Here is a 26,541-nt window from a genome sequence, read left to right as displayed (position 1 = left end):
CAGTGGAAGAGCAGGAGGCTTTCAATCTCAGACTTGTGGGTTTGAGCCCCTTGCTGGACAAAAGATTCCTGCATTGCAGTGGGCTGGACCAACTCTACAATTCTGTGAAATGCACAAGCCCCATTGATGGTCACCCCCACCCCTGCTTTCGCCAAAGCTTCCTTATTGCTTTCTAAACGCAGTAGCCAAGGGAAGTGTCCCCCAAGCGACGGGGTCCCCTCTGGGTCTCTGCCTGGGCGCCAAGGGAAAAGGGAATGAAGGGGCTGAAGACGATATAAGGCGAGGAAGCGAATATGCGAAGCAGGGAAAGTGGAGAAGTGGAGAAAACAAACGGAAGGAATGAGGGGAGGAAAGAAAAGAAAAGTTGAGGGAGGGAAATGGGAAATGGCGCAAGGAAAGGGGTAAAGCATGAATGGCGAAGGCCAGTGGCGTAGCGTGGGTTGTCAGCACCCGGGGCAAGGCAAGTAATTTGCGCCCCCTAACCCGTGGATTTGCGCCCCCTAACCCTAACCCCCAGATGGTGCGCCCGGTGCGGCCGGGCCCCCCTGCACCCCCCACGCTACGCCACTGGTTAGAGGCTGAAGGAAATAAATCCGAGGCTAGGGTGGCAGAAATGGAAAGGACGCGAAGAGGAGCAGGAAAGGAGGAAGGGAAAGGGCCAGGAAGCGAAGGGGAATCGGGAGGAGGCTGAAGGAGAGCGGCGGCGCAAAAGGAAGGGAATAGGAGGGCGAGAAGGGGAAGAAGGAGGGGGGGGCGGCGAAGGGGAGGGCAGGCGCCCGAGGGAGGGGCAACGGCGAGAGAGAGAGAGAGAGAGAGAGAGAAGGAGAAGGAGGGAGAGAGAGAAGGAGAGGGAGGGGGAGAGAGAGAGAGAGAGGGAGAGGGAGAAGGAGGGAGAGAGAGAAGGAGAGGGAGGGAGAGAGGGGGGGAGAGAGAGAGAGAGAGAGAAGGAGAGGGAGGGAGAGAGGGAGAGAGAGAGAGAGAGAGAGAGAGAGAAGGAGAGGGAGGGAGAGAGGGAGAGAGGGAGGCGCGAGAGCGAAGCCTGACGCAGCGGCGGCAGCAGCAGCAGCGCCGTGAGCCGAGCCGTCCCCCCCGCCGCCCGCCGCTGTGAGCGCGCCACGGGCGCTCTTCCTTCGCCTCCGGCGCCAGCGCCAGCGCGGCCCCCTTTAGGCCGGGACAGGAGCTGCCGTGGGCAGGGCGGCGGCGGGGGGGCAAAGGGAGGACAGCAGCCGCCTCCGCCTCCCCTTCGTCTCCGCTCCTCCCGCCCCGCTTCTTCCTCAGCATGATGTTCACCCAGCAACAGCAGCGGGAGCCGCCGCCGCCGCCGCCTCCTCCTCGGGCTTGAGGCGCCCGCCGCCTGGCGAGGGAGGGAGGGAGGGAGGGAGGGAGGGAGGGAGGCGCTCGGTCCCTCCTTCATTCCTCGGCTCCCGGGGTCTCCTCCTCCTCCTCCTCCCCGTCCATCTCCCCTCCCGGCCAGGAGGGGCCGAGGCAGCAGGGCTGGTCGCCGGGCCGCCCCCCCGCTCCGGACTGCGGTGCATGTTCGCGCCCTGCGAGTGCGTGAGGCGAGGCGGCCGGAGGACCATGAAAATGATCCGGTTCCGGAGCTCGAGCATCAGGTCTTTGAGCCAGGAGATGAAGTGCACCATCCGGCTGCTGGACGACTCCGAGATCTCCTGCCACATCCAGGTGCTTCTACCCGGCTGGGCTGCGAGGAAGGGGCTCTGGGGCAGGCACCCCCTTGCGCCCATTGCGCCCATTGCAAAAAAGGGGGCTGGCTGGCGCCGCGCAAACTCTCCCTCTCCCGCGCGCAATTCCCCCGAGCGCATCAGCGCAGGGAGAACTTGCTGGCAGGCGAAGGGCTGGGTACCACCAGGTGGGTGGGTGGGTGGGAGAGCCGCGCTTAGAAATGGAAAACTGGTGCTCAAAACCTGGGAAGTTAACCAAGGAAGGGCCTTCCCAGGCTACTACTGCTTTGCAGCGCAGCGGTTCCAGAGCTGCTGCGCATTCCTTGCGTGCCATCCAGACGTGCTTCCTCGAGAAAGCCTTTCTGCTTTGCAGAGGCTGCAGCTCCGCAATAGCAAAAGCTGCATGATATCGTTGCTTTTGGGGAAGGGGAGGGGAGGGGATGCGATCCTTTTTCCCACTCAGAGGGGCCATTGTGAGTTGGGGTGCTCTCTGGATAGCATGGGTGGCACAGCTCTGGTTGGGTGATGCCCGTGACAATGCAGATGACAGGAGAAGCAACTTTTCTTCACCATTTATTAGTTGTGCTGTGTTTTCTACTATAAGAAACTTGTGCATGTTGAATTTGACTCATGGTCTGTCTGGGTGGTACTGATGATTCTGAGTCAGGGCGGTCAGCACTTTTTATTTTTTAAGAGTTGAGCACTGCTTTACTGTGTTGTTCAAATACTGTTCGGGAGTGGTCATGTAGTCCTTTGAAAGAAAGACATAAATAAAACGTAAGCACCACAAGTGAAGACTAAAGTATTCTGGTGATGAAACAGTGTGCCGACAATTTTTGCTCATTGAAAACAGGCTGTTATGGATAGAGGTGGACTCTTGCTGTTATACTTTCCTTATATGCTCCAGAATAGTGTATGGTATTTCTAGGGACATAGAATTCAACCGGGTGCTGGTTGGCTGGTCCTGTTGCAGAGGAGGTTTCAGAAAAACAAGGCTCTTGGTATCTATGTATGGTGTCACTAGGTATATTGCAGCACAAAAATCCTCAGCCTTTAGATGCTTACTTATATTTACATTTTGCATCTGTATATCAGGATGCTTAACAGTATGTGCAGCAGCTTTCTCTTTTTCCTGTGTGGTTAAAAATAAATAAATCTCAGACCAATACACAATCCAGCAACTGAATTAGGAGCTAGGGAACCCCCGGGCAGCAGTTCTAGCTGTGTTGGGTAATAGAAAAATATTTATGCTGTTTGTGGGACTTAAACAAAAAGAATGATCAGGGCTGGCAACCAGACAGAGAATGTATAGTTGATTCCTGGCAGGTTAAATCAATTAATGAATTGATCACATGGAAATAAATTTTGAATATTATTCCTTTTTGAGATATTGAAAGGAGTACAATACTGTACAGCTTATTAATTAATAAACATAAGGAAAGCCAACACTCGCTGTGCAAGGGCCATTTTTAGTTTTCTCATTTTCATGAGCTCTTACATGAAAACCAAAATAGCATGGAAAAATAAATATCCCAGCAAATTAAAACTAATTATCCCTTATTAATCAACAAAACATTCAGTTGATTAATCTGCTAGCCTAACTGCTGAAAGATTTCGGTCCTATTCTAGAAGGAATGTATGAAAAACATAACCTCTGCTGAGAGTGGTTGGTAGACTGCATTTTTCAATGCCTCTCTGACAAGTGGAGATGGACAATACAATTAAGAATCTATTAACCTCTTCCTCTCTCTTTATTTCCAACTGCCAGGAATTTTGTTCCAGTATGTTGTACTGTTAACACACCCCAATGGCTTTTAACTGGAGGATTTAGTAGCAGGCTTCATTTAATACAGGAATGGCTGAAATCTATTGAATATGAAAGCTACTATCTAGTTCCCCAAGGGGGGAAAAGATTAGTGAACCACTATGCACTATATAGAAATGGTTGACTGAGTGTGTGTGTGTGTGGTGTAGAGGAATTTATTTACCTGTAGTAGGAAAACATTCATTTGATATATGTTTACTACAGAAATGTTGATTTGATAGATTGCCAGGGAATTGTAACATGAAGTGGTGGAGTTGTTGATATATTGGTCATTTAATAACAGAGTACAAATCTGATAATGTTCAAGATGGTTTAGCACAAGTGGATACTTGAAGCAGTTTGAATAAGTCTTTCTGCTTCCACGGAAGAATATTTTGAAAGAGATAGTTGTTTCTTTGTTACTTGCAAAGGTTTGGAGATATTAAGTAGGTGAGGCAATATAACTTAAATCACTAACTTTTGTTTTTGTGAGTATATATAAATGTCTATGTTTGATAGCATTTTTTTCATAGGGCAGAAAAGAAAGAATTTGCAGTTATGACAGCAAATTTACTTATAGCAGATAAGTAACAGTTAGCACCTTGGAGTTTTCTTAGTACATCAAATAAAAGAAAGCTGAGTACACTGATTGGGAGGGGGCTATCAACTGTTGTACTGACCCAAGAAGCTGATGCCAAAGCATAGGCTTTGATCCGGTCCTTTGTACATAAAGATGGGCTTAACTGCAAGGAATGGACCATTCCTAGGTTTCCTCATCACAGTTGGATGATCAAGTATAGGAGGCCAAGAAGACCCTATTCTGGATGATGGAGAAGTGGGTGAGGATATATTGACCTGCAGTCCAGAGTCTACACTGGCTGGCCAAAGTACACACCCACATGCATCAATCTCTGCTCAGCTTTGGCCCCAATCAGGTCTATGAACCTGCAGTATCCCTTCCTCACACAAACCAACCCCCAATTGCTTAGACTGCCAGTGGACTAATTACTGTACACACTGCAGGCAGGAATAGCCTTGGTTGCTGGACACTCTGGTTGAGGTATGCAATCAATACTTTGCTATGGCCAGTCAGGAATCATATTTATGTGATACAGCAGCAAATGGGCTTCTATCTGTACACTACGCCTAGTTGAGAGGCGGGAGTCAAAGCATATACTCCTATTCATATTTGTTGTCATTCTGCACCATGATATCTATAAATATGGGGTAGAATCTGGGTCATGCTCATAACATGGTGGAGTGGATGACCCAGCCTGGGTACTTGGTACAGCAGCAATGGCCAGGAAGACATAACCATGGAACTTCATTCTCCTTTGCCAGAACACTTCTCAACCCTGGGGCAGGATTTGAGGACCTGCGTCTGGTGTTGGGCCAACAAAGCTAATGGGATGCAGCTTTGGTTGGCTTCTGATACCAGTTGAATGCTTACTGGTTACTCTGAGTGTAAAAGTTGTTTCTATTAGATTGCTAGCAGGAGGAGTTATGGGGCAAGGTGGTACCAGTAGGCTGATGACACTCAGCTCTATTTCTCCATAACATCCAAATCAGGTGAGGCTGTGCAGTGCCTGGGCCAATGGTGGTGGGATGGATGAGGAAAAATAAGCTGAGCTTGACTCCTCACCAGTTGAAGGCACCGTGGGTCAGTAGTTCCTGTGTTTGGGAACTTAGTCAACTGCCTATCCTGAATGCAGCTGCACTCCGCTTGAAGGAGCAGGTTTGCAGTTCTCGGTGATTCTGGATCCAGCTTTGTCACTGGAGTCTCAGGTACCCTCAGTGGCTAGAAGTGCCTCTTACCAACTACAGTTGGTACAACAGCTTCACCCATTGCTTAGACCCGGAAGGCTTGGCCACAGTAGTTCATGCACTGGTTACCTTAAGACTGAATTAGTGTAATGTGCTCTATGTGGAGCTTCCCTTGCCCTAAACGGCCTCGGTCCAGTATACCTGAAGGAGCGTCTCCACCCCCATTCTGCCCGGACACTGAGGTCCAGCGCCGAGGGCCTTCTGGCGTTTCCCTCATTGCGAGAAGCAAAGCTACAGGGAACCAGGCAGAGGGCCTTCTCGGTAGTGGCACCCGCCCTGTGGAACGCCTTTCCAGCAGATGTCAAAGCGATAAACAACTACCTGACATTCAGAAGACATCTTAAGGCAGCCCAGTTCAGGGACGTTTTTAATCTGTGATATTTTAGTGTATTTTTGGTTTCTATGGAATCCGCCCAGAGTGGCTGGGGAGGCCCAGCCAGATGGGCGGGGTATAAATAATAAATTATTATTATTATTATTATTATTATTATTATTATTATTATTATTATTACTATTATTGATCCGGAAGCTGCAGTTAGTGCAGAATACTGCAGCACGATTGCTGACAGGAGCGAGATCTTGTCAGCATGTAGCACCCGCGCTCTGAGATTTGCACTGGTTGCTGATTTGCACTGGGTCAAGTTCAGAGGGTTAGTATTGGTATGTAAAGCCCTTAAAAACTTGGGACCCATCTGTCTGCGAGATTGCCTCACACCCTTTTGCTCTGTGAAACTGGCACTGTTACAGGTGCCACGTAATACCTGTTCTGCAGTCGTAAGACATCGATCTTTTAATGTGGCAGAAACTACACTTTGGAACTCCATGCGTATTGACGTCAGGCAGGTGTCTTCACTTTATTCTAAAACTGCTAAAACTATTTTTGTTTCTACCAGCCTACCCAGATGTTTAGAATGCTGATGTGTTTTTAGTTTATTGCTAGTTTTTAATTCTTTGAACGTTTTAATTGTTGTTACTAATAATCTTGTTGTTTTATTCTTTTTGTAAGCCACTTTTTGTGTGCTGCTATTGATAAAACAACCATGGAGGCTTGTGTAAACATCCACTCTTTACGCTGCCCGTATGAATCTAATGACCTTAGTGGAGTCATTTGAGGACACTTCCTGACATTTTATGCTAGAAGAAAAGACATGTACTTTAGGAGGTTCATGTTCTTGTAGCTCCAGCTGGTTCTGTTCCATGTGGACTAAATTCTCTGCAGATAGTGCCGTGAAGCATCATGCGCTGGCATGTGTTCACTGACAGGCTGCCAAGAGGCTAAATGAGTATGGAACCTGCCTCAGGTTTAGTGGAATGCCAAGCAATAGGAGGAACAGTCTCTGAGACATTGTATGTATATCAACAATTATTTCATAATGGAATGTTATAGTGATGATCTCAAAGCTTACATGAGAAAGTGAGCATTAATGTCTCCTCCATAATGCCATTAAATGAAGCATTATTAGAAAAATAAAGTAAAGCAGTCTCTAAGTATAGGATTTGAAACCAGCTTTTCAGCTGTGCTTGTTTGGCATTGCATATGACTAGACTGTGGGCAAATTCATGTTGATGCACATAGAGAATATGGGATTTGGTCTCTGGGAGCTGCGAAGGGAGACATATGCTGAAATGAGCATGAAGTGACTGGCTTCCATCCAGTGCAGACTTATATTATCCCTATGCACATCTTGCTTAGATGTGTGTGTTGTTAAATATAGAAAACTGTTACTTTCACAGTCACAAAGTCATTTTAAAAAGAGAAGAAGCAGGAGAGCTGTGAAACCTGATATTATAGTACATGGTGCTCTTTGGTTAGAAATATTCTGAATTACCCAGTCTGCTTTCAGGTGCCCTTCAAAGCCTCTGCGATAACCTAGGGACAGCAGCCAATAGCTGCTTCAGAGTATACTTCCCTTTTAAGATTTTGATTTACCCGTTCCAACCAGAAGCACCACAAACGACTAACTTCCAAAGCACCCTTATGCTGTCGTTTAGCATTCTATACCAATAATCTTTCAAACCAAACATCTGCAATGACTCTTATTTGTAGTGCATGTGAAGTTCCAGATAAACACTTATTCAAAACAATCCCTCTCCAACATTACAGAAAGTGTTACAGCAGCATAAGGAGGTATAGCTCAGTTGGTAGAGTATGAAACTCTGGATCTTAGAGAGTCATGGGTTTGAGTCCTAAGTTGAACAAAATATTCCTGTGTTGGACTAGATGACTCTTGTGGTCTCTTCCAATTCTACAATTCTATGTTTCTAATATAAAATCAAAGTAGCAGGCTATTAAACACACCAGAAAGGACATTATTGGTTACGTGGGATGTCTTTAGTTTATTCTTTTTTTGAAAAGCAGCAACAATAGTTTGCCCTCTTTCCCCGGTGTAATTTTTTTAGTGTTCCTGTGAAAGTAGCACTAGCACTGGAATGCTAATGTTCTTTGAAAATTGTATCTTAGGCACTCAAAAAGGAACGTAGTGCCTAACACGGGTGATGAGAACTCCCTTTGTGGAATCATTGAGTGGGCTGAGGAATGTCTCAAATGAATCAGGCTATTACAGATTCTAAACAGCTGGTTAAAAGGCAGAAGCATTATCATATAGGTTATTGCATGGCTTAGGGCTAGATTTCATGAACAAAGGTCAACATTCAATATGCTGTTTTTTCATACATGAGACTTGATGATTAGCAATTAGGTGAACCAGGCAAGTGGCAGTGGAAAGGGTCAAGACCCATGGCAAGACATAAGCAGTCTTTCTGATGACATAGTTGCCCTGGTGTTTGATTTATTTCTTAACCCCCCCCCCCTTGGGACTCAGCTGCTTTGCAGCATCGTTGAGTAAAACTGCAATGGCACAGCAGAAAAAGGAGACAAGTAGAATGGAAAATAACCTGAAATCATAACGGCCACAGTCTGTAACACGCAGACTCTTTGTACAAGATGGTTGACCTGCCTGACCAAACGCAAAGCTGAAAGGATTTCAGTGAAGATTTAAAGAGCAATTGTAGACAGACGTAGCTTAAAGCAGTGGAGGATTTTTTCCAGTCAGGTTGGCAGATAGATAGTCCATGTCTGCAAATACAGGAATTATAGAAAAACAAATCAGAGACTTCTTCTTCTTCTTCTTAATTGAATTTATATACTGCCCCATACCTGGATGGTAAGTTTGCCAAACCCATGGAGAATACATATATTTCAGTGCCTGTAATATAAAGACCTTAATCTAGTGTGGGCAGTCTTCAAACTTGTAGGATCTTTTTCTTTTTAAAAATAAAAATAAAATGGTGGCCCAAAGTCTGCCAACTAGAACCAGGTGCACGGCAGTAATTGGTGTGTGTGCCAAAGACGCTATGGAGGGGGGTGATGTCACGTGACATTGTGAGAAGTGCTGACATCACCACTGAAAATTGAGGGGTTCTCAGTCCTCTCCTTAAGAACGGTGGGGGGGGGGGCAAAATGCTTCATCCCCCCCCCCCAGCTGGTACACCAGGTATGGGTACAGGCGTACACTTAGAATTAAGAAACAGAATGCCTCTGGCCATGATTCTGTGCTATGATATTCTGCGTGCTTAGCCCAGGAATTTGTTTTTAGTACCACAGTTTACAGTCATTCTACTCGTTTTCCTGGGGCTTTTAATTTAGATTTGGACTAAATACTTAGTTCGCTTCCAGGTCGAAGACTTGCTTATTGAGCATTCGTCCTGATTTGTTTGCAGGGAGATTAGACAAGGTTGATGATTTAGTGAACATTCAGTCTGATTTGTTTGCAGGAAGGCAAGACCTTGTTAAATCAAAGCAAGTGTTATCCCACACTTTCCACTGCACCCCCCATCACTTTTCTTATCACAAAATTCTGACTTTTGGGGGAAGCGTGTTTGTTGTGCATGTCCTCCCAATCAACCTGAATTTGTGACTCAATCTTACCCCCCAAAAGTGGCAGTCTGGGAGTGCCCTTGAGTCTCACTGCTCTTTTGAAGAGTTCCTGCCCTTTGTCCCACCACTAAGGCCAGCCAAGAAGGGATCCTGACATTGACAGTGAAGGAGGGCAAATTCTTAGCATGTAGTTTAATATCAAAGAACACCAAACTAAATGTAAAGCTTTCAGTGCTTGGTGTTTAATGTTGCCCTATTTTTTGGAGGGATGTGAGGAATGCACTTTAGAAATTACAACAGAGCTGTGTAGATTCTGCACTTTAAAAATATCACAACGGTACCCTCAAAGCTCAATTTTGTGGTTTATATTCATTACCCAGATTAAGAAAATGTGACCATGTTTGCTTGTTCTGCACAACTTAATCAGCTGCTGCTGAATCTCAGGGAAAGGCTTCTGAGATTTCATGAGCCCCGTCCAACACACTTTCAAGAACACCGCCTTGTTTGTTTTTAAATAAAAGCTGTGATTTTCAGAAAGTTAAATTCCATGTCAGTACCAACTTCTGTGTTTATGAAGGGATCCAGAACTGCAAAATGCACACAGCCATGCATATAAATAATTCAAAATCATGTAGCTTTTTGCATTGTAGGACTGCAATTCAGTTTTCTTTCCTTTTCCTCTCTCATTTTGTATACTTAATTTAAACTATCGTCTTATGGCTGTGTGCGAAGAAAAGTTTTGTTTTGTTTTGGGAATGCACAGCTTAGCTGCCATCACCAAATTTGAAATAGAGGTTCTTAAGGAATTCGAAAGCACCATTAGTATCTGTGGTTCAGGAGAATAAGCCCTGTTGTGATCACATTTCATCTGGCAATGGAGGATGTCCTCACAGTAGTTAATAAATTTGCTCCAGAAAATCTGGACTGTAGGGAATTCCCATCACAGATGGTAGAGTGATCCAATCTGCCTACTCACTTTCCAACAAAGGGGACTTAATGTCTTTTTGATTATGTGCAGTCTGACAGGTGTTGTATACCAGTGGTTTAGCAGCTCGTTCTGGCAATTCTTCATGCAGATCAGCCTCTTGGCATTCACCACCCAGCTCTTTTTTCCAGACTTCCTCCTCTAGTTTCTCATTCAGGTCTGTGTTCCATGCCAGGGTGTGAAACCTGCATTTTCTAATGAAAATATCTACTAAAAGTAATACTTCAATGAAAGGGGTTTTCTTTGGGGGGTGTGTGTGTGTGTGTGTGTGTGTGTGTGTGTGAGTTTTTCCAAGGCTAACTGAAGTAAGTTAAGAAGTGACTCTGACTGATTTACAGAGAGCAGGGCATTTTTGTAAGACTCTTGGTGGTGGTGGTGAAATCAGATTTTATTAAATCATCATAGATCATGTTTTCAATGTTTATATTGAAGCCTAACTTTATTTCTTGCTTGATTATTTGTAGCAATTATTCTGTGTGCTGAGGTAGGTTGCCTGGTTTATGTATGCCAGCCTAGTTGTAAAACACACGTAAAAACTCTCTTGACCTCCTTCAGTAGGAGATGTTGCACCAGAGTTGTGCTTTCATATATATAATGCAGTAGTATTTAACATTCTTATAGGTTCATTATAGGTTATTTCTACTCATTCTGCTGTGATTGTATTTTTAAATTGTTTTCCCTTAGGAGCAACCTATGGTGTAAAAAATGAAAATGTAGGATATTGTTTTGATATACTGCCAGTTATTGTACAATTAATGTGAGATTAACTAGTTTTCTATTGGTTTTATGCAGTTATGTGCCAATATTATCTTTTCTACACAGATTTTAATTGTTTAAATGTTCATTTTTTTAAAAAAAACACAAATCATATAATCAATTACATTTGATGGTACATTTTCAGAACCATTTCCTGTAAACAGTGCACCTGATATCTGCTTGTACACTGTGCTCTGAATTGCACATAGACTGATCTTTTCAGCTTGCAGGGTATCCTACTGGGCAGGAAACTATTTTGGAGGCAAATGTAGAATATGATGACCTTTGGTGGCATCGAACTCTGTTTCTGACATTAGTGTACCTTTGAAGAGTTCACTCAAAAGCCAAGTTATTTATCTGCAAAACGGAACTTCTTATTACGTGTGTTCCGTGAGCCCTTTACTGCAACGGGCAAGATGCAGGCAATGACACAGTTGACTTCTATCATTTTCATCTGCAAAGTTACTACAGTATTGTAATCACCTATTCAGATGGTCAATAATTGTGTCATTTCTTGACTCCCAGTCTCTCCCCCTTCCCCGACCTTCAGCATTCATGTTATATGCTCTTTAAAAAAATATATATTTAGTAGTATGTGCTAGGCTTCGTATCTTATGGATAGGTTCTCTTTAAAATTAGTTCCCTTTCTCCAGAATCTCTTATTTAAAGTTTCTCCCCTTGTGATGCTTCATTGCAGCATATGTTGACGGCAGCCTTGAGGCACAGGGCCAGTGGGGGCTGGGAGATGAACCCCACTGTCAAGAGGTGACAGCTTGAGAATCAAGAAAGAATAGGAGGACAATAATGGGAATAGAGACCTATGGGGCCCATGGGTATGTGTGCAGAAAAGTGCCTTGGACATGGGAAACAAAAGGTTAAAGGATTATGCAGACAGCACAGCAGGCAGGAGATTTAGTGAATTTATATTTATCCTGCAAGTGATGTCAGAACCTCGATAAACAAGAGCTCTGATCTGCTGTGACAGTTAGCTCATAAATAGTAGCAATATAAGAACCTAGAGTGGACATATTTAAAGATTTCTGCTGATGCATGTTTTGCTAGACTCTGTGAATTCAGACCCCACTTTTTTTCTCAAACAGCAGACGGAGTACAGCATTTCCTCTTGTCCAGCTTTAGTGCCTGCATGTTTATAACTTATATTTATCAACAGGATGCTCCACATGAGGCCATATTTTAGGATGAATTGGTCAAGCTGAAAATGTCCCAGAGCCAGTGAGAAAAAAATTCTTGAGCTCTGAAAAATATAGTGCCCATAGGTTGTGTTGTTTCTCTCTCTCTCTCTCTCTCTCTCTCTCTCTCTCTCTCTCTCTCTCTCTCTCCCCACCCTGGGTTCCTTCAGGAGGAAAGGCAGGCTATAAATGTAATTCAATAAATGGCATTTTATTGAATATTTTGTTTTAATATATTTTCTGCTGCTTTGGGGGCCTTTGGCCCAAAATTTGATATGTAAAGAAATAAGGAAATGGTGCTGGTGGAGATGCTAAGTTTGCAGAGGAATTGTTGTTGTTCCAGTGGTGCATCTGCTGGTTTGCTTACTGTTCCCATGGATTGGTCTGCAGGTGTGATAAGCAATCTGAATAAATTTTAAGTGAAAAACTGGTCATGGGGAACACCTAGACAGGCAAGTGTCCTGTTTAAATAAGGACTGAAGTTGGTCTACTGTATTGGACGTTAAAATATGCATTGTTTCAAGATATCTTTTTTGCTAAATACGTTTATTTTAATTTATTACTGTTTGATTTTATTCTCAAACTGACTTGCCTATTGTTTTGAATGTCAGGTGGACTTGCTATGCTTTCAGGTCTGGAATATGGGACTTTTCCTGTGAAATACAGCTATCTAATCATGTACAGTGGTACTTTGGGTTACATACGCTTCAGGTTACAGACTCCGCTAACCTAGAAATAGTGCTTCAGGTTAAGAACTTTGCTTCAGGATGAGAACAGAACTCGTGTTCCGGCGGTGCGGCAGCAGCAGGAGGCCCCATTAGCTAAAGTGGTGCTTCACATTAAGAACAGTTTCAGGTTAAGAACGGACCTCCAGAACGAATTAAGTACTTAACCTGAGGTACCACTGTACAATCAAGTATAACATTGTTTGTTTTCTGACTCATGCTGATGTCTGGGGAATAAATTGGGAGGATGAAATCCCGAAAGTGGACAGGAAAGAAGATTTTGGGGGCCAGAGCCCTTTTTTTAGCCAGAACTCACTGGAACTCAGTTCCAGCACCTCTCAAGTGGGTGCCATTGCCATTATAAGAGAACAAAGGAGGTGTTCATTATCGGTTCTGACACCTCTTCTTCTAGAAAAATAGCACTGTTTGGGGCCAGCACACTTTGAATTAAAATTATTCTTCTTGGACACTTAAGAAGCACATCACTATGTGATTTCGTGAACTATATTTGTTTGTATTGGGCCAATTTATTTTTCATTTTGGTGCATCCTTGATATTTTATCCCTCCCCCCTTCAGTGTAATTTGTGCCTTCCTTTTTTGGTTTTCTTGCTAGTGGGTACCAACCTCTTTATTTTTGTTGTTGTTGCTTTGATAGATTTGTTAATCTCATATATTCTGAGACTTTCATAGTAACATAAAACTGGATATACATTCCCACCACAGTTCAGCTGCTTTCTCTGTGTTCAGATTCTTTTATACTTTCGCTGGAAAACTTAATTACTTCACCTGAATCCTTGAATTAATTTTCATTCTTGGTATGACTATTTGTATCGCAGAGACAACTCTGGGGGCTGCTGAGGTTTGAAGGATAAGAGTAATCAGTTCAAAGTTAAACAAAACCTACCCAGCTGAGCATAACAATATCCCTAGAGAAAAAGAGGCAGAATAGCTAAGTGAAATGTGAAGTGTAAATTGCATAGTTGCAGAGCATTCAGTCTCAATCAGTTTTAAAAATGAACCTTCTCACCGGTTTAATTCTTCTTAGGAGCAACAAAAACCTCTCGTAGTCAAATTCATTATATTGCAGGTGCAAGAGAGGCGACTAGAGTACATTCTATTTGATTATATGCCGTTCTGTTGTCCTTACGTCACCATGAAATTTCTTTTGGAAATCCAGCTTCTATCACTTTGGTTATTGTAAGAATATAGGAAATTGCTTCGCATTGTGTTTCATGGTCAACCATTCAGTACTGTCAACCAGACGGGTAGAGCTCTTCAGCTCACAATCACATCCTTTTCTTTTTTTTCTTTTTTCTAAAAATGTTTTTATTAAAGATTTCCTTGGCTTACAAAAGTACACCCCAGCCTTCAGGATCTTTAACGTTCAGTGTGTTTTACCACTGAGCTTTTGCTCCTTCCTTAAGGTAACAACCCAAAGGACTGACATTGCCTTCAGTGGAGTTCCACTTCCTTTGAAGACAGGTTCACAACTTATGTGTGCTTCTGCATCCAACTTTGAGTTTGGATGCCCAGGTTACAGCAGTACAGCTGAGGCTTGCCCATCCCTTGAATTATCATACCCAGCCATAGTAGAACATGTCTTCTGGATTACTGTAACATGGTCTGTGTAAGAATGCCTTTGATGAGTGTTCGGAAGCTTCAGCTGGGTGAGTTATTAGGATAATGAGACTCCACTGCTTCACTGACTAGAAATATATTCCTAGGCACAATTGAAAGAACTGGATTTGAACTTTAAATCCCTAAAGAAAGTGGAAGCTGGGTGTCCAAAGTGGTGGCTTCTCCTATATGAACCCTACCCAGGTCTGAGAATTTATAAAACCTATATGCAGTTGGGGACGTCTTGATTCTCTTTCAAAATCCCCTAATTATGGCCTTTCTCCTGGGCATGGTCGGCCAATTGGTGCCAAAGAAGGATAGAACATTTTTTATGTATGCAACAACAGCAGCAAGAATACTCATTGAGAAGTATTGGAAGACACAAGAACTACCCACTCTGGAAGAATGGCAGATGAAGGTGATAGACTATATGGAACTAGCAGAAATGACCGGCAGAATCCGAGACCAGGGAAAAGAGTCGGCGGAAGAAGACTGGAAGAAATTTAAAGACTATCTGCAGAGGCATTGTAAAATTAACGGACATTAGAATGATGTTGGACAGAAATTAAGTGGTTATCAGCTGTAATGTAAAGGTTGAGAAATAAGTTATAATAAGTTATAATAAGAATTTGCTGAGTTAATAATTTGAACTGGAATACAAAAGGGGGAGGTGAGAGGAGGTCTGGGAAACAAGTTAATGGAAATAAGTAATGGAAATTGTATTTGTTTTAATCGTTTTTAATTTTGTATTTTTGTATTTTTGTTATTTTTTGTGTTTTTTCTTGTTTTTGTATTAATTAGGAAACCTTAATAAATATTCTTTTTTAAAAAAATCCCCTAATTATGTGGGCACCAGTAGCATAATTTGAGCAGAGTTGCAATGGAGATGAGCTTCAAGACAGTATGCATCTGAAAAACAGTGCTGAAAATCAAAGAAGAAAGAGAGATAAATTAATTTGTTTTACAGGAAATCAGAGATCACATGGCAGTGGAAAAGGAAAGGAAGAAGATGCTTCTAAAACTGACCGAAACATGTGAAAAATAGAAAAAGAGCAAGGTTCTTTTAGCCAAGTGTCTTCCTGCATTGGCTGGTAATGATGAAACATCAAGCAGGGCACTCAAAACTTCCATTGCTCCAGGAGTACTTTTGTTCTCTGATTCTTCAAGCAAACCATACGCTTTACCTAGGTATCAGAAGGAAAAGCTTGATTTGAGAGAGAGAAAGAGAGAACTGAACTTCCTGAGACACCCAAGTCCCGCTTTTTACAGAAAAAAGATCACTATTGACAAAGGGTATAGGCTCCTATGGTGATTCAGACCAGCTGATAGCTTGCAAGCCCTCAGAGAGTCTGTAAGCATGAATGATGTCCTATCTGCAGTAAGAGAAATCTGCCCAGCCGGACTGCCCCTTCAGGTGGTACAGGGGGAGTCCTAAGAGAGGAACACAGACAGTCAGAATTTATAACATTTCTTGACAAGGCCTATTTGAGAATCTGGTTTTCACACGTGCTGAAAATGATGAGAGTGAGCATTGCCAAGTCCCAGCCCTCCAGTGAATCAACTCTCCTTCCACACAACCCACAAATCAGAATTTGTAACAATACAGTGGTACCTCAGGTTAAGTACTTAATTCGTTCCGGAGGTCCATTCTTAACCTGAAGTTGTTCTTAACCTGAAGCACCACTTTAGCTAATGGGGCCTCCTGCTGCTGCCTTGCCGCCAGAGCACGATTTCTGTTCTCATCCTGAAGCAAAGTTCTTAACCCGAGGTAATATTTCTGTGTTAGCAGAGTCTTTAACCTGAAGCGTATGAAACCTGAGGTACCACTGTATCTAGGGCTGAGTAAATGATAAACAACTAATGATTTCTCTAACCGGTTATGCTGTGATACAAAAACAGGTTCCCTTTCTCCTCCCTGCCAAGTGTGGCTTGTCCACTGAGAAACTCCCCCCGACTTCATTGGATTTAAATGGTGGAATATCAGCTTGTGAAATCCAGTCCAGTGAATGGGAACTTTACAGGCGGTTGCGACTCTAATGCAAAGTGTTGCAATATGTCTTAGTCTGACAAGCAATCTTCATGCTGAAGCAGCCTCACACAGACTGGGAAATGGTTGCCAGCAATTCAATTTGATTGGCTGGATACTTGTAGTTTTAATGAAATATTTATTATTTGATAGTGCTAATCATTATTTTATCATGCTGTCCTTCCTGTTGATATGAGACAAAGAGTTTCCTTCGTTAGAACATTGAGAACTGCCAAGGCTCTGATTGTTTTGCCTTCTTGCTTGTTTCTTTCCAAAGGATTTGTCAGCGTCTTTTGCTGGGAATTAGAGATGTGTTTCAGAGCGTAATTGTGCCATTTTTGAAGCAGCCCAGTGAAGAGAAAAGTTAAACACTTCTTGTTATAAGCAGAGAGGTTGGGTCATAGGACGTGTCAACGTGATAGGATCATTTGACTGGAAGAGGCCAGGTAGTTAGTGAGTCTAGCTCAGTGGTGGCGAACCTATGGCACACGTACCAGAGAGGGCACTCAGAACCCTCTTTGTGGGCACGTGCGCCATCGCCCAAGCAGGGCCATAGCTTCCATGACAGGGGTGGGAGGGGGAGGAGAGGAAGGCTCGTGCACGCTGTCCAAAGCCTGCGGCACCAGAGCCTGTCGAGCATCAAGGGGCTGAGCAGGCATTGACTTTCGATGCGCCAGGGCCTCCCGCCAGTCTCTTTTTCCTACTCAGGAGCAAGTCGCCTTGAGTTCAGCAGGCCTTAACTCCCAGGTCAGTAAGCATATAAAGACGGCAAGCCAACAGAGAAATTCATTCCGTGGAGGCTGTGAACAAACAGCAGCCAAAGAAATGGCAAAATATAACAACAACAACAACAACAACAACAACAAAATAATTATTATTATTAATAATAATACCCCACCCATCTGGCTAAGTTTATTTATTTCTTTATATTTATATGTATGTGTGCATGCAATCATTATTATCTCATATTAAAAATTGGGAGAGGGTGGCTCTTAGTACAGCCCTCCAATGTACACTAGTGGCCAGAATTGTGGAACTTGCTGGAAAAAATATATTTCCAAGGTTTGATGGCTGATAACATTACTTTCTTTTCGAGTAATACCAGTGATTTTTTTCTGTGGGGGCGCAGACCCTTAAACATTGTGAATTTAACGGGACAAGAAATTCACTATATTTATTTTTCCTGATTTGAACTGTATTTATTTCCCCCCGGTGGCGATTTTCTTGAGTCAAAATGAGAGTACCCCTAAACATTTTTTTAGAAAAAAAGCACTGAGTTATACCATAAAATTATATATCAATGGAAGGATAATTTAATGAAGAATGCAATGCAATAACTTTTATGAAGGAATATTTATTACAACAGCAGTCATAAAGAAGAAACGAGAAACACACAGAAAAAATGAGATATACAGGTTAAATTGCCGTGTTGGCACTTTGCGATAAATAAGTGGGTTTTGCTTTTCGGTTTGGGCACTTGGTCTCTAAAAGATTTGCCATCACTGCTCTAGCTGTTTGATCCCAATGTGGGGGTGGGGGGGGGCGCTGTTTGCCCTTCATCAGCTCCTCATAAATCAAGCTACCCAATCCAGACTGTGTGTTCCTAAAAGAGAACAAAACTTAACAATGTGACGACAACTTGCATGTGTAGCGGCAGTGTTAAACTCAAGACCAGGTTGCATGGCACCTGATAATCAATATACAGTGGTGCCCCGCAAGACGAATGCCTCGCAAGACGGAAAACTCGCTAGACGAAAGAGTTTTCCGTTTTGGAGGTGCTTTGCAAAACGAATTTCCTATGGGCTTGCTTCGCAAGACGAAAATGTCTTGCGAGTTCCTGCGGGTTTCCCCCCTCCCCCCCCTTTTCTAAGCCGCTTATCCGCTAAGCCGATAAGCCGCTAAAAGCTGCTAAAAGCCGCTAAACCGCTAATAGCGCTAATCCGCTAAGCCGTCAATGGGCTTGCTTCGCAAGACGAAAAAACCACTAGACGAAGAGACTCGCGGAACGGATTCTTTTCGAACAACTCTGGGGTTGTGGCGCTCATCTTGCTTTACTGGCCAAGGGAGCTGGCATTTGTCCGCTTCCTCAGACAGTTTTTCTGGGTCATGTGGCCAGCATGACTAAGCCGCTTCTGGCGAAACCAGAGCAGTGCACAGAAACGCTGTTCACCTTCTCACTGGAGTGGTACCTATTTATCTACTTGCACTGGTGTGCTTTTGAACTGCTAGGTTGGCAGGAGCTGGGACTGAACAACGGGAGCTCACTCTGTTGCGAGGATTGATCAGCAAGCCCTAGGCTCAGTGGTTTAACCCACAGCGCCACCCTCATCATAGATAAGATTAAATACATCCTTCACTGATGTAACCAACAAGGGTAGGGTTAGGATCACACACTCATCTTACAGGGCCTCTCCAACAGATCTTTGGGTCCAGTTAGTGTTTTATAGTACTGTCCTTTAGCTTTGCTTTGGGGTTTTTTCTTTAAAATTTGTGTTATACCCACTATAGTCGAGTTCTCAGCTCCCATTCATAGTTACAAGATAGTTGAAGGTGAATATTAACAAAGGTTTCTAGATAGTTTCAACTTTCTCTACTTTCCATTAGTGGACACTATAGCACATATCATTGCTTTCTATGTTTATCAATTTCTCCAATGAAAATAGGGACGTCCTATGATTTTATTTTTATTTTTATATTATCTTATACTCCACCCATCTGACTGGGTTGCCCCAGCCACGCTGGGAGGCTTCCAACATATAAATACAGTTGTACCTCTGGTTAAGAACTTAATTCGTTCTGGAGGTCTGTTCTTAACCTGAAACTGTTCTTAACCTGAAGCACCACTTTAGCTAATGGGGCCTCCCACTGCCGCTGCGCTGCCGGAGCACGATTTCTGTTCTCATCCTGAAGCAAAGTTCTTAACCCAAGGTACTATTTCTGGGTTAGTGGTGTCTGTAACCTGAAGCGTATGTAACCTGAAGTGTATGTAACCCGAGGTACCACTGTAATAGTATAAAACATTAAACATTAAAAAAACCCTCCCTATACAGGGCTGCCTTCAGATGTCTTCTAAAGGTTGTATAGCCTTGGCGGGGGGGGGGGGTGTCACATAACTCCATACCCTACAACATTTCTCCAATGATAATAGGGACATCCTAAGGAAAAGTGGAAAAGTGGATCAAATCAGAAACCGGGACAGCTTCTGTAAATCTGGGACTGTCGCTGGAAAACAGGGACACTTGCATGCTCTGAACCACAACTCATTGCTTAATGCTATAACCACACAGTTGCTAATAACCTTAGACTTACCAGCTCTACATAGCTTTGTTTATCTTATCTTATTTACAGTATTTATATTCATATGACAGTTCTCTGAGCAGTTTACAAGTAAAAATAAAATCCGTAAGATACAAAGTTAATTAGTAAACATGACATCTAAAACATCATAAAGACAGCAAAATCCAAACAAAATTAGCGGCAGAAAATAACATAATTAAAAGGCAGGAGAAGATTTTAAGATTCAAAAGGCTGGAAAAATAACATGCCTTTGCCTGGTGCCAAACAGACCACAATGTAGGTGCCTGGTGTGCCTCTCTGGGAAAGGCATTCCGTCACCACGGAGCCACCATCCAAAGGGACCTGTTCCTTGCATCCACCCGGAACACGTCTGCACGAAGAGCAGGGCCACAGATGGCATAAATACATAAAGCAGAGTCATTATGATGCCTTTCCGCTAATGGTGCTGTAGACTCTCTTTCAACGCACTGCTCTCTCTTGCCACTTAGTGATGTTTCCAGAGTGCTAAAAGCTTGGATTCCATGGAGGTCTAACATATTCCAAAATCAAAACAAAATAAAAAAATTCCTTCCAGTAGCACCTTAAAGAGCAACTAAGTTAGTTCTAGGTATGAGCTTTCGTGTGCATGCACACTTCTTCAGATACACTGAAACAGAAGTCACAGACCCTTCTATATAGTGAGAAGGTGGGGCAGAAGGTGAATGGCAGATAGCTGTGATGAGCCTGTTGACGACTCTTAACGACTGCAATAGGTCTTACAGGAAAAAGCAAGGGGTGAGGTGATTGCTTTTTCCTGTAAGACCTATTGCAGTCGTTAAGAGTCGTCAACAGGCTCATCACAGCTATCTGCCAATCACCCATTCCCACCACCCTCCTGAGTAATACCCCTCCCCACCTTCTCACTATATAGAAGGGTCTGGTGACTTCTGTTTCAGTGTATCTGAAGAAGTGTGCATGCACACAAAAGCTCTTACCAAGAACTAACTTAGTTGGTCTTTAAGGTGCTACTGGAAGGAATTTTTTTATTTTGTTTTGACTATGGCAGACCAACACGGCTACCTATCTGTAACATATTCCAAAATGTTTCCTGATTAAATAGGAACTTCTTAAAGTGCGCCATTTGTGATACTGACTTCCTAGCTTTTAAATGATCGTTATCGTAACATAATAAAAACCACACATTTCGCATTTAAGGAACAGCGCTTATTTTAAAGTCTGGAAGTAATGCTCAGACATTACTGGCTCATTTACCTTGGATAAAGACATAAAACACGCATGACATCGTAACGGATGTTCTATTCAGATGAATGTTAGGAAATGGCAAAGTTCATCTTTGTAAAATAACATTGCTAATATGTACTCTTTTTCAGCAGCTGCTAAAAACATTCATGTTTAGAGAGATCTACCCAGATGCTTAGAAAGTTGAGGGAATTTCTTAAAAAGCAACAACAACAAAAAACCTTTTGTATGTTTTGAAAGTAGGGCTGTGGGTTTTCCCTTATTTTACTGTTTTATCTTTTGTAAATCGCTTTGAGTTTTTGTTTTGTTTTTTCAATCAAGTGGTACATAAATTATATGAAGCAAACAAACAATACAGCAGAGGAGAATCTCACTTCATTTAGGTTCACACAAAGAACTTCTCACTTGCAAAAGTATTTTTGGCATGCAGCATTTGGGAGAGGGGGGTTGCTGTTTAGGGGGGCTGGGGGAACCCAACTTCCTTGGTTTAATTTTAGAAGGATGTTGACAAGCTGGAACATGTGCAGGAGGGCAACCAAGATGATGAAAGGTTTGGAAACCAAACCTTATGAGGAACAATTAAAGGAGCTGGATATGTTTACGTTGGAAAAGAGGAGACTGAGAGGAGATATAACGGCCCTCTTTAAATATCTGAAGGGAACAAGTTTTGCTAACCCCTCCCCCATATTGCAATTTTTGGGAATGTTGCCCAGAGTTGTTGAGCTTTTTTTTAGGAAGGGTTGGCCGCGAAACAGATGCACCTGCAGATCACGCCCCCAGCCTGGGGGTGTGAGCACCCCCCCCCAGGACTGTCAGCACCACCAGCCTTGGAAATGATGTTACAGGTGTGGTAAATGAGGATACACAGGTGTGGTAAATGAGGATACACTGCTTTGAGTGTGGCCCCTTCAGTGGCAGCAAAGCTTTTACTTATTTTTTTTTTTAAAGGGCAACGCTGTCTGGTGCCTTGTCTTAAATAACTATCAGCAGACTCCACAAAAACTCATTTTTCGTCAGTAAAAACGTTTACACTTAATGACCATGCCCAGATGGGACGAGGGAATATTTGGCCCCAATCTGCTTTCAAGTCCCTTGAGCTCTTCCATGAATTTGCTTTAAAATTACTGGAAAGTACAACAATTCTGGTGTGAACATTACCATTTAAAGCATGGAAAAAGGATGTTTAAAAGGTTGATGGACTGTTGGGGGTTGATGGAAGTGATGGCAGGGGCCGAGACCAGGGAGAGGTGATGGTGGAAGAAGACTGGGAATTTAAAGTGCATATATGGAGACTTTAAAAATTTAATGAGGGATGGAAAAATCGTGGAATGAAATTTTATGACCCTAGGGGAAATGTCTTAAGAGATTAAGTTCAAATATATTAGTTTTAATGAGAAATAAGATTAAATAAAGTAAAAATGGATTGTTAATTGGTGAAAGAAGAGAATGTAAAATTACAGTATATTAAGATAAGCTATTAGGATAAAAACAAAGATGAAGGATTTGCTGAAATATTTAATTGAACTAGAATACAAAAAAGGGAGGTGTGAGGAGGTCAAGGAAATGAGCTAAGGAAAGAAAGTTATGTAAAGGTTTGATTTGTTCTTTTTTAATTTTATGTATCTTTTTTTCTTCTTTGTTTGTTTTCTTCTCTTATTTTTTTTTGGATGCGATTTGTTTTTAGGCATTGTCTTGTTTTCTTTTCTTTGCTTAGTTTGGTGGTTTTTTTGTTATATATATATATATATATATATATATATATCATGTAACCTTTAAAATCTTAATAAAAATTTATTTAAAAAGAAAAAAGAAAAAAGGATGTTTAAAAAGTTATTGTTAAAAATCTGCTGTAGCGGGAAAGTGTAATTTAAATTGGATCCTGGAAACACTTTTGATTCTTACTGTTCAGTCCTGACCAGCCAAGTGCTGACTCACTGCACAATAAGAAGTGAAGGTTGTAAGGGTGTTGGTTTAAAAGTTCCTAATGCTCTGAATAGGTGTCATTGCTTAGTCTGTTGACAAATTTCTTGGGAAAGAAGGGTTCTGTAAACATAGTTTCTAGGAGTAAAAATAGAGAACAATTGGCAGCTATCAAACATGCTCAGTTTTGAATTTGTTTGTTTGGAATGAAATTGTAGGGCAAATGAAGCAGACTGACAGCATGGGGAAATATCTCTCTTTTCAGCTGAGGTCAGGAAGTAGATAGATTTGGGCAGAAGAGAGAAAATAAGAAATGTTGTTTAAAAAATGTCTTTTATAGCAGCAGTTTCCAAAATTAGACAAGTGCACAAAGGAAGAAAAGGTTTACCAACTTGGAGCTAAAAGAGAAATAAACGATTTCTGTGTAATACAGTACAGTATAGTAAATCTTCCCTATTAGACATTTAATGAGCAGAGGAATGTAAATGTTTTTTAATGAAACTTTTACAGTTGATTTTTAAAAGCATAGTTTAATATGATTAAGGACAAGAATGCTACCAGATTGAATCCCAGAGATCAAAAATATAAAGGGAATTGGTTTCCTGCTTGTTCCATTATTCATATCCCACTCTAGGATACTATGTATTAAATTTAATGTGGCATTCATGAATTATGAAAGCAATTTGCTTATTTGCAAGAGATTCTCCCATAGCTTTACTGACTGATCTATATCACCAGAAGTGAACATGAAAACCTGAGCAAGCATTCATTGCCAAATGAAAATCTTCAGGATACTCAGAACTCTAAGTGAGTACAATAGCTTTTAAGATGTAGGAATGTTGCCTCCCCCCGAAAAGAATTACAGTGGACCAGATGTACCAGCACAAGGTCTTTGCACCATTAACAAGAACGGCACTTTAATCGAATGGAAATGCTTTTAGGTGGTGTTTGGTCCAGAAATCTGAAATAACATTAGTTTAATTGCCAACACCTGACGGTTATGTTGGAAGCACAAACCAAACACAGTGCCACAAACCTGTTATTTGCTTCCCAACAGCTGTGGGAACTGGAGCATACACTTGCTTAGCCTGAGGCGGGATTACAAACGCCTAGGGAGGAAAATGAAGCTATAAAACCTTTTAGGAAGGTGGAGTAGCTGGGATCGTAGCTTTACTTTGTCAGACCTGCAGTCCAAAATCCAGGACAGATGGCACTTGCACCTTCCTACAAAATATATGGACAAACAGTCTCCAGTGGAAATGCCATACAAACAGACATAGATAAGTTGGTGAAGGAGTAAGTGCCAGTCTGAAGGAAGGAAGCTTAATGGTTTCAAGTGTTCCACCCAGCATAGCATTTTGCAGTTGCCTGGACCTAGGGCATTCCTAGCCAGCTTCTTTTTCCAAGGCACTGGACTACTTTGGATTTATTGGCTATTGTGTGTGTGTGTGTGTGTGTGTGTTCTCCTATAGTTGTGACTATAGGTAAAGGTAAAGGGACCCATGACCATTAGGTCCAATCGTGGCCGACTGTGGGGTTGCGGCGCTCATTTCGCTCTATAGGCCGAGGGAGCCGGCGTTTGTCCACAGACAGCTTCTGGGTCATGTGGTCAGCATGACTAAGCTGCTTCTGGCGAACCAGAGCAGCGCACAGAAATGCCGTTTACCTTCCCGCTGGAGCGGTACCTATTTATCTACTTGCACTGCGACGTGCTTTCAAACTGCTAGGTTGGCAGGAGCAGGGACTGAGCAACAGGAGCTCACCCCGTCTTGGGGATTCAAACTGCAACCTTCTGATCAGCAAGTCCTAGGCTTTGTGGTTTAACCCACAGTGCCACCCACGTCCCGCAGTTGTGACTATATTTTCCTTCAAAAGAGCATGCATATCAGCTTTAATGACACACCCAGCAATATTTTAATTAAAAAATAAACTGGCAAGGAGTTGCTCCTACCTCGGTCGTAAATGGAGAAGCTGGTCATGAGAGAAGAGAAACAGACAAGGAGTTTATCCAGGACCTCTAGTACCAGAAGCAAGTGGGGGGTGGAGTGGAGGAAGGATGGAGAAGATATTGGCAGAGGGAGACAACGTAGACAGGCAGAGAGGTGGTTACACATCATCACTTACTCCTTGCTGGCCTTCGGTGCAGGGCAGATTGGGCCAACATCTAAGGCAGGCAAGTGGAGGGACACTTTTCTCTCTCACTTTAGCTGGAATGTGTGATATATAAAGTGGGGAAACTTTTAAGCTGTGAATGGTGTTGATATGCAGTTACTGAAATGGGAAAATATTCTTGAATGACGTCGAGACACCTTAGAATGAATGTTAGATTTTGCCTCTGGAGTTGACACTGTATGCAGGGCCGATCATATCTTAGTTCAAAAAAAGAAAAAAAGCTGTTTGTGAAGCATTCCTGACACATCTGCCCCCATCCCTCTACAAAATAAAATAGCTGGGAGGAAACAACATTTGCATGTGGAAACATCTGAACAATCCAGTGGTCTATACTGCTTCCAACAAAGCAAACAGATATTTAGCGAACTGCTTATTTTTAGCAAGAACCACCATTTCTCTTCACCTGAAATATATACTGCCTGTCATATAATGAGAGGGTGAAATGTAAAAATATTTTACCAAGTTAAAATTTGGCCTGTAGTGTTTTTAGTTGAAGATGATCTGCATTGCAAATGAAAATCTGGGGTATAGCTACCATTTAAAATAAAAATAAAAGTGAAGCAATACATACAGGCTATTTAATTCTTCCAGCTCAATAAGTTATCCAAAACTAAGGTGCAGTTGCATCTGCTCAGAGCAATGTCAGTACATAATAAGCAGTGCATGTCAGGTCTGTTGTACTAAGTGGATCTCTTTTCTGTCTTGTTATAGATATTAAGGTAGCCTGTTACTATAAAATGGCATGGCAAAAGTAACTCAGAAATCTGATCTAAAAGCGTAACTATAAAAAAATCTATTTGCATATTTTGCTGGCTTCAGAACTACAGCAGGCACTTTACAGAGACTCCATGTTTAAGAAACTGTTTGGAAATATATTTTGGATCAACTTTAAAGTATTGTATAGGTGATTAATTTGAACTTTCTCTGCATCATGTAGAAACCTGCCAAGAATAAATCTTAGTGCTCTAACATGTTTTACATCCTGAAAATTGGCACACTCGCTATTAGTTATGCTGTGATGGGTGTAGCTGTTAAAAGCTGTAAAAAAAACCAAGTAGCTGTGAAGATATGGGTGGCCAGACTTCAGTCATGTTGCATCTACTTTTTTATCTATCAACTAGAGTATCCCTTCTCAACCTTGGGTTCCCAGATGTTGTTCGACTACAAGTCCCATCATTGCTAGCCAGTATGGCTAGTCATCAAGGATGATGGGAGCTGTAGTTCAAGAACATCTGGGGACCCATGGTTGGGAAAGGCTGAACTAGAGTAAGGTGCAAAAGACAGCATTAAAGAACAGGATTCTTCTGAGCACCTTCTGAGCCTAGCAATTTGTTTCCAGTATCAGAACTGGACTAATGAGTTTACAGTTATTTCACCCCAAAGCCAACTACTGATTCAATTTCTTCACTTTGGCAGCCCAACTTAG

The 26,541-nt window shown here is 42.4% G+C and overlaps 1 protein-coding gene across 2 annotated transcripts in view; it reads left to right on the top strand.

The window, feature by feature from the left end:
* Positions 1–1,385: 1,385 nt before the first annotated feature.
* Positions 1,386–26,541, top strand: part of FRMD3 (FERM domain containing 3) — a 143,577-nt gene continuing 118,421 nt past the window's right edge. For both annotated transcript variants that reach the window (XM_081880997.1, XM_081880996.1), the window contains exon 1: positions 1,386–1,683. In XM_081880997.1, coding sequence (XP_081737123.1) covers positions 1,534–1,683 — 150 coding nt within the window. In that variant the 5' untranslated portion in view covers positions 1,386–1,533. The remainder of the gene's footprint in view (positions 1,684–26,541) is intronic.

The sequence above is a fragment of the Podarcis erhardii genome, assembly GCF_964252035.2.
Source record: "Podarcis erhardii genome assembly, chromosome: 11".
NCBI classification, from domain to species: Eukaryota; Metazoa; Chordata; class Lepidosauria; order Squamata; family Lacertidae; genus Podarcis; species Podarcis erhardii.
Note: the sequence above shows the minus strand (reverse complement) of the source record. Positions and strands in the feature narration are given on the sequence as shown.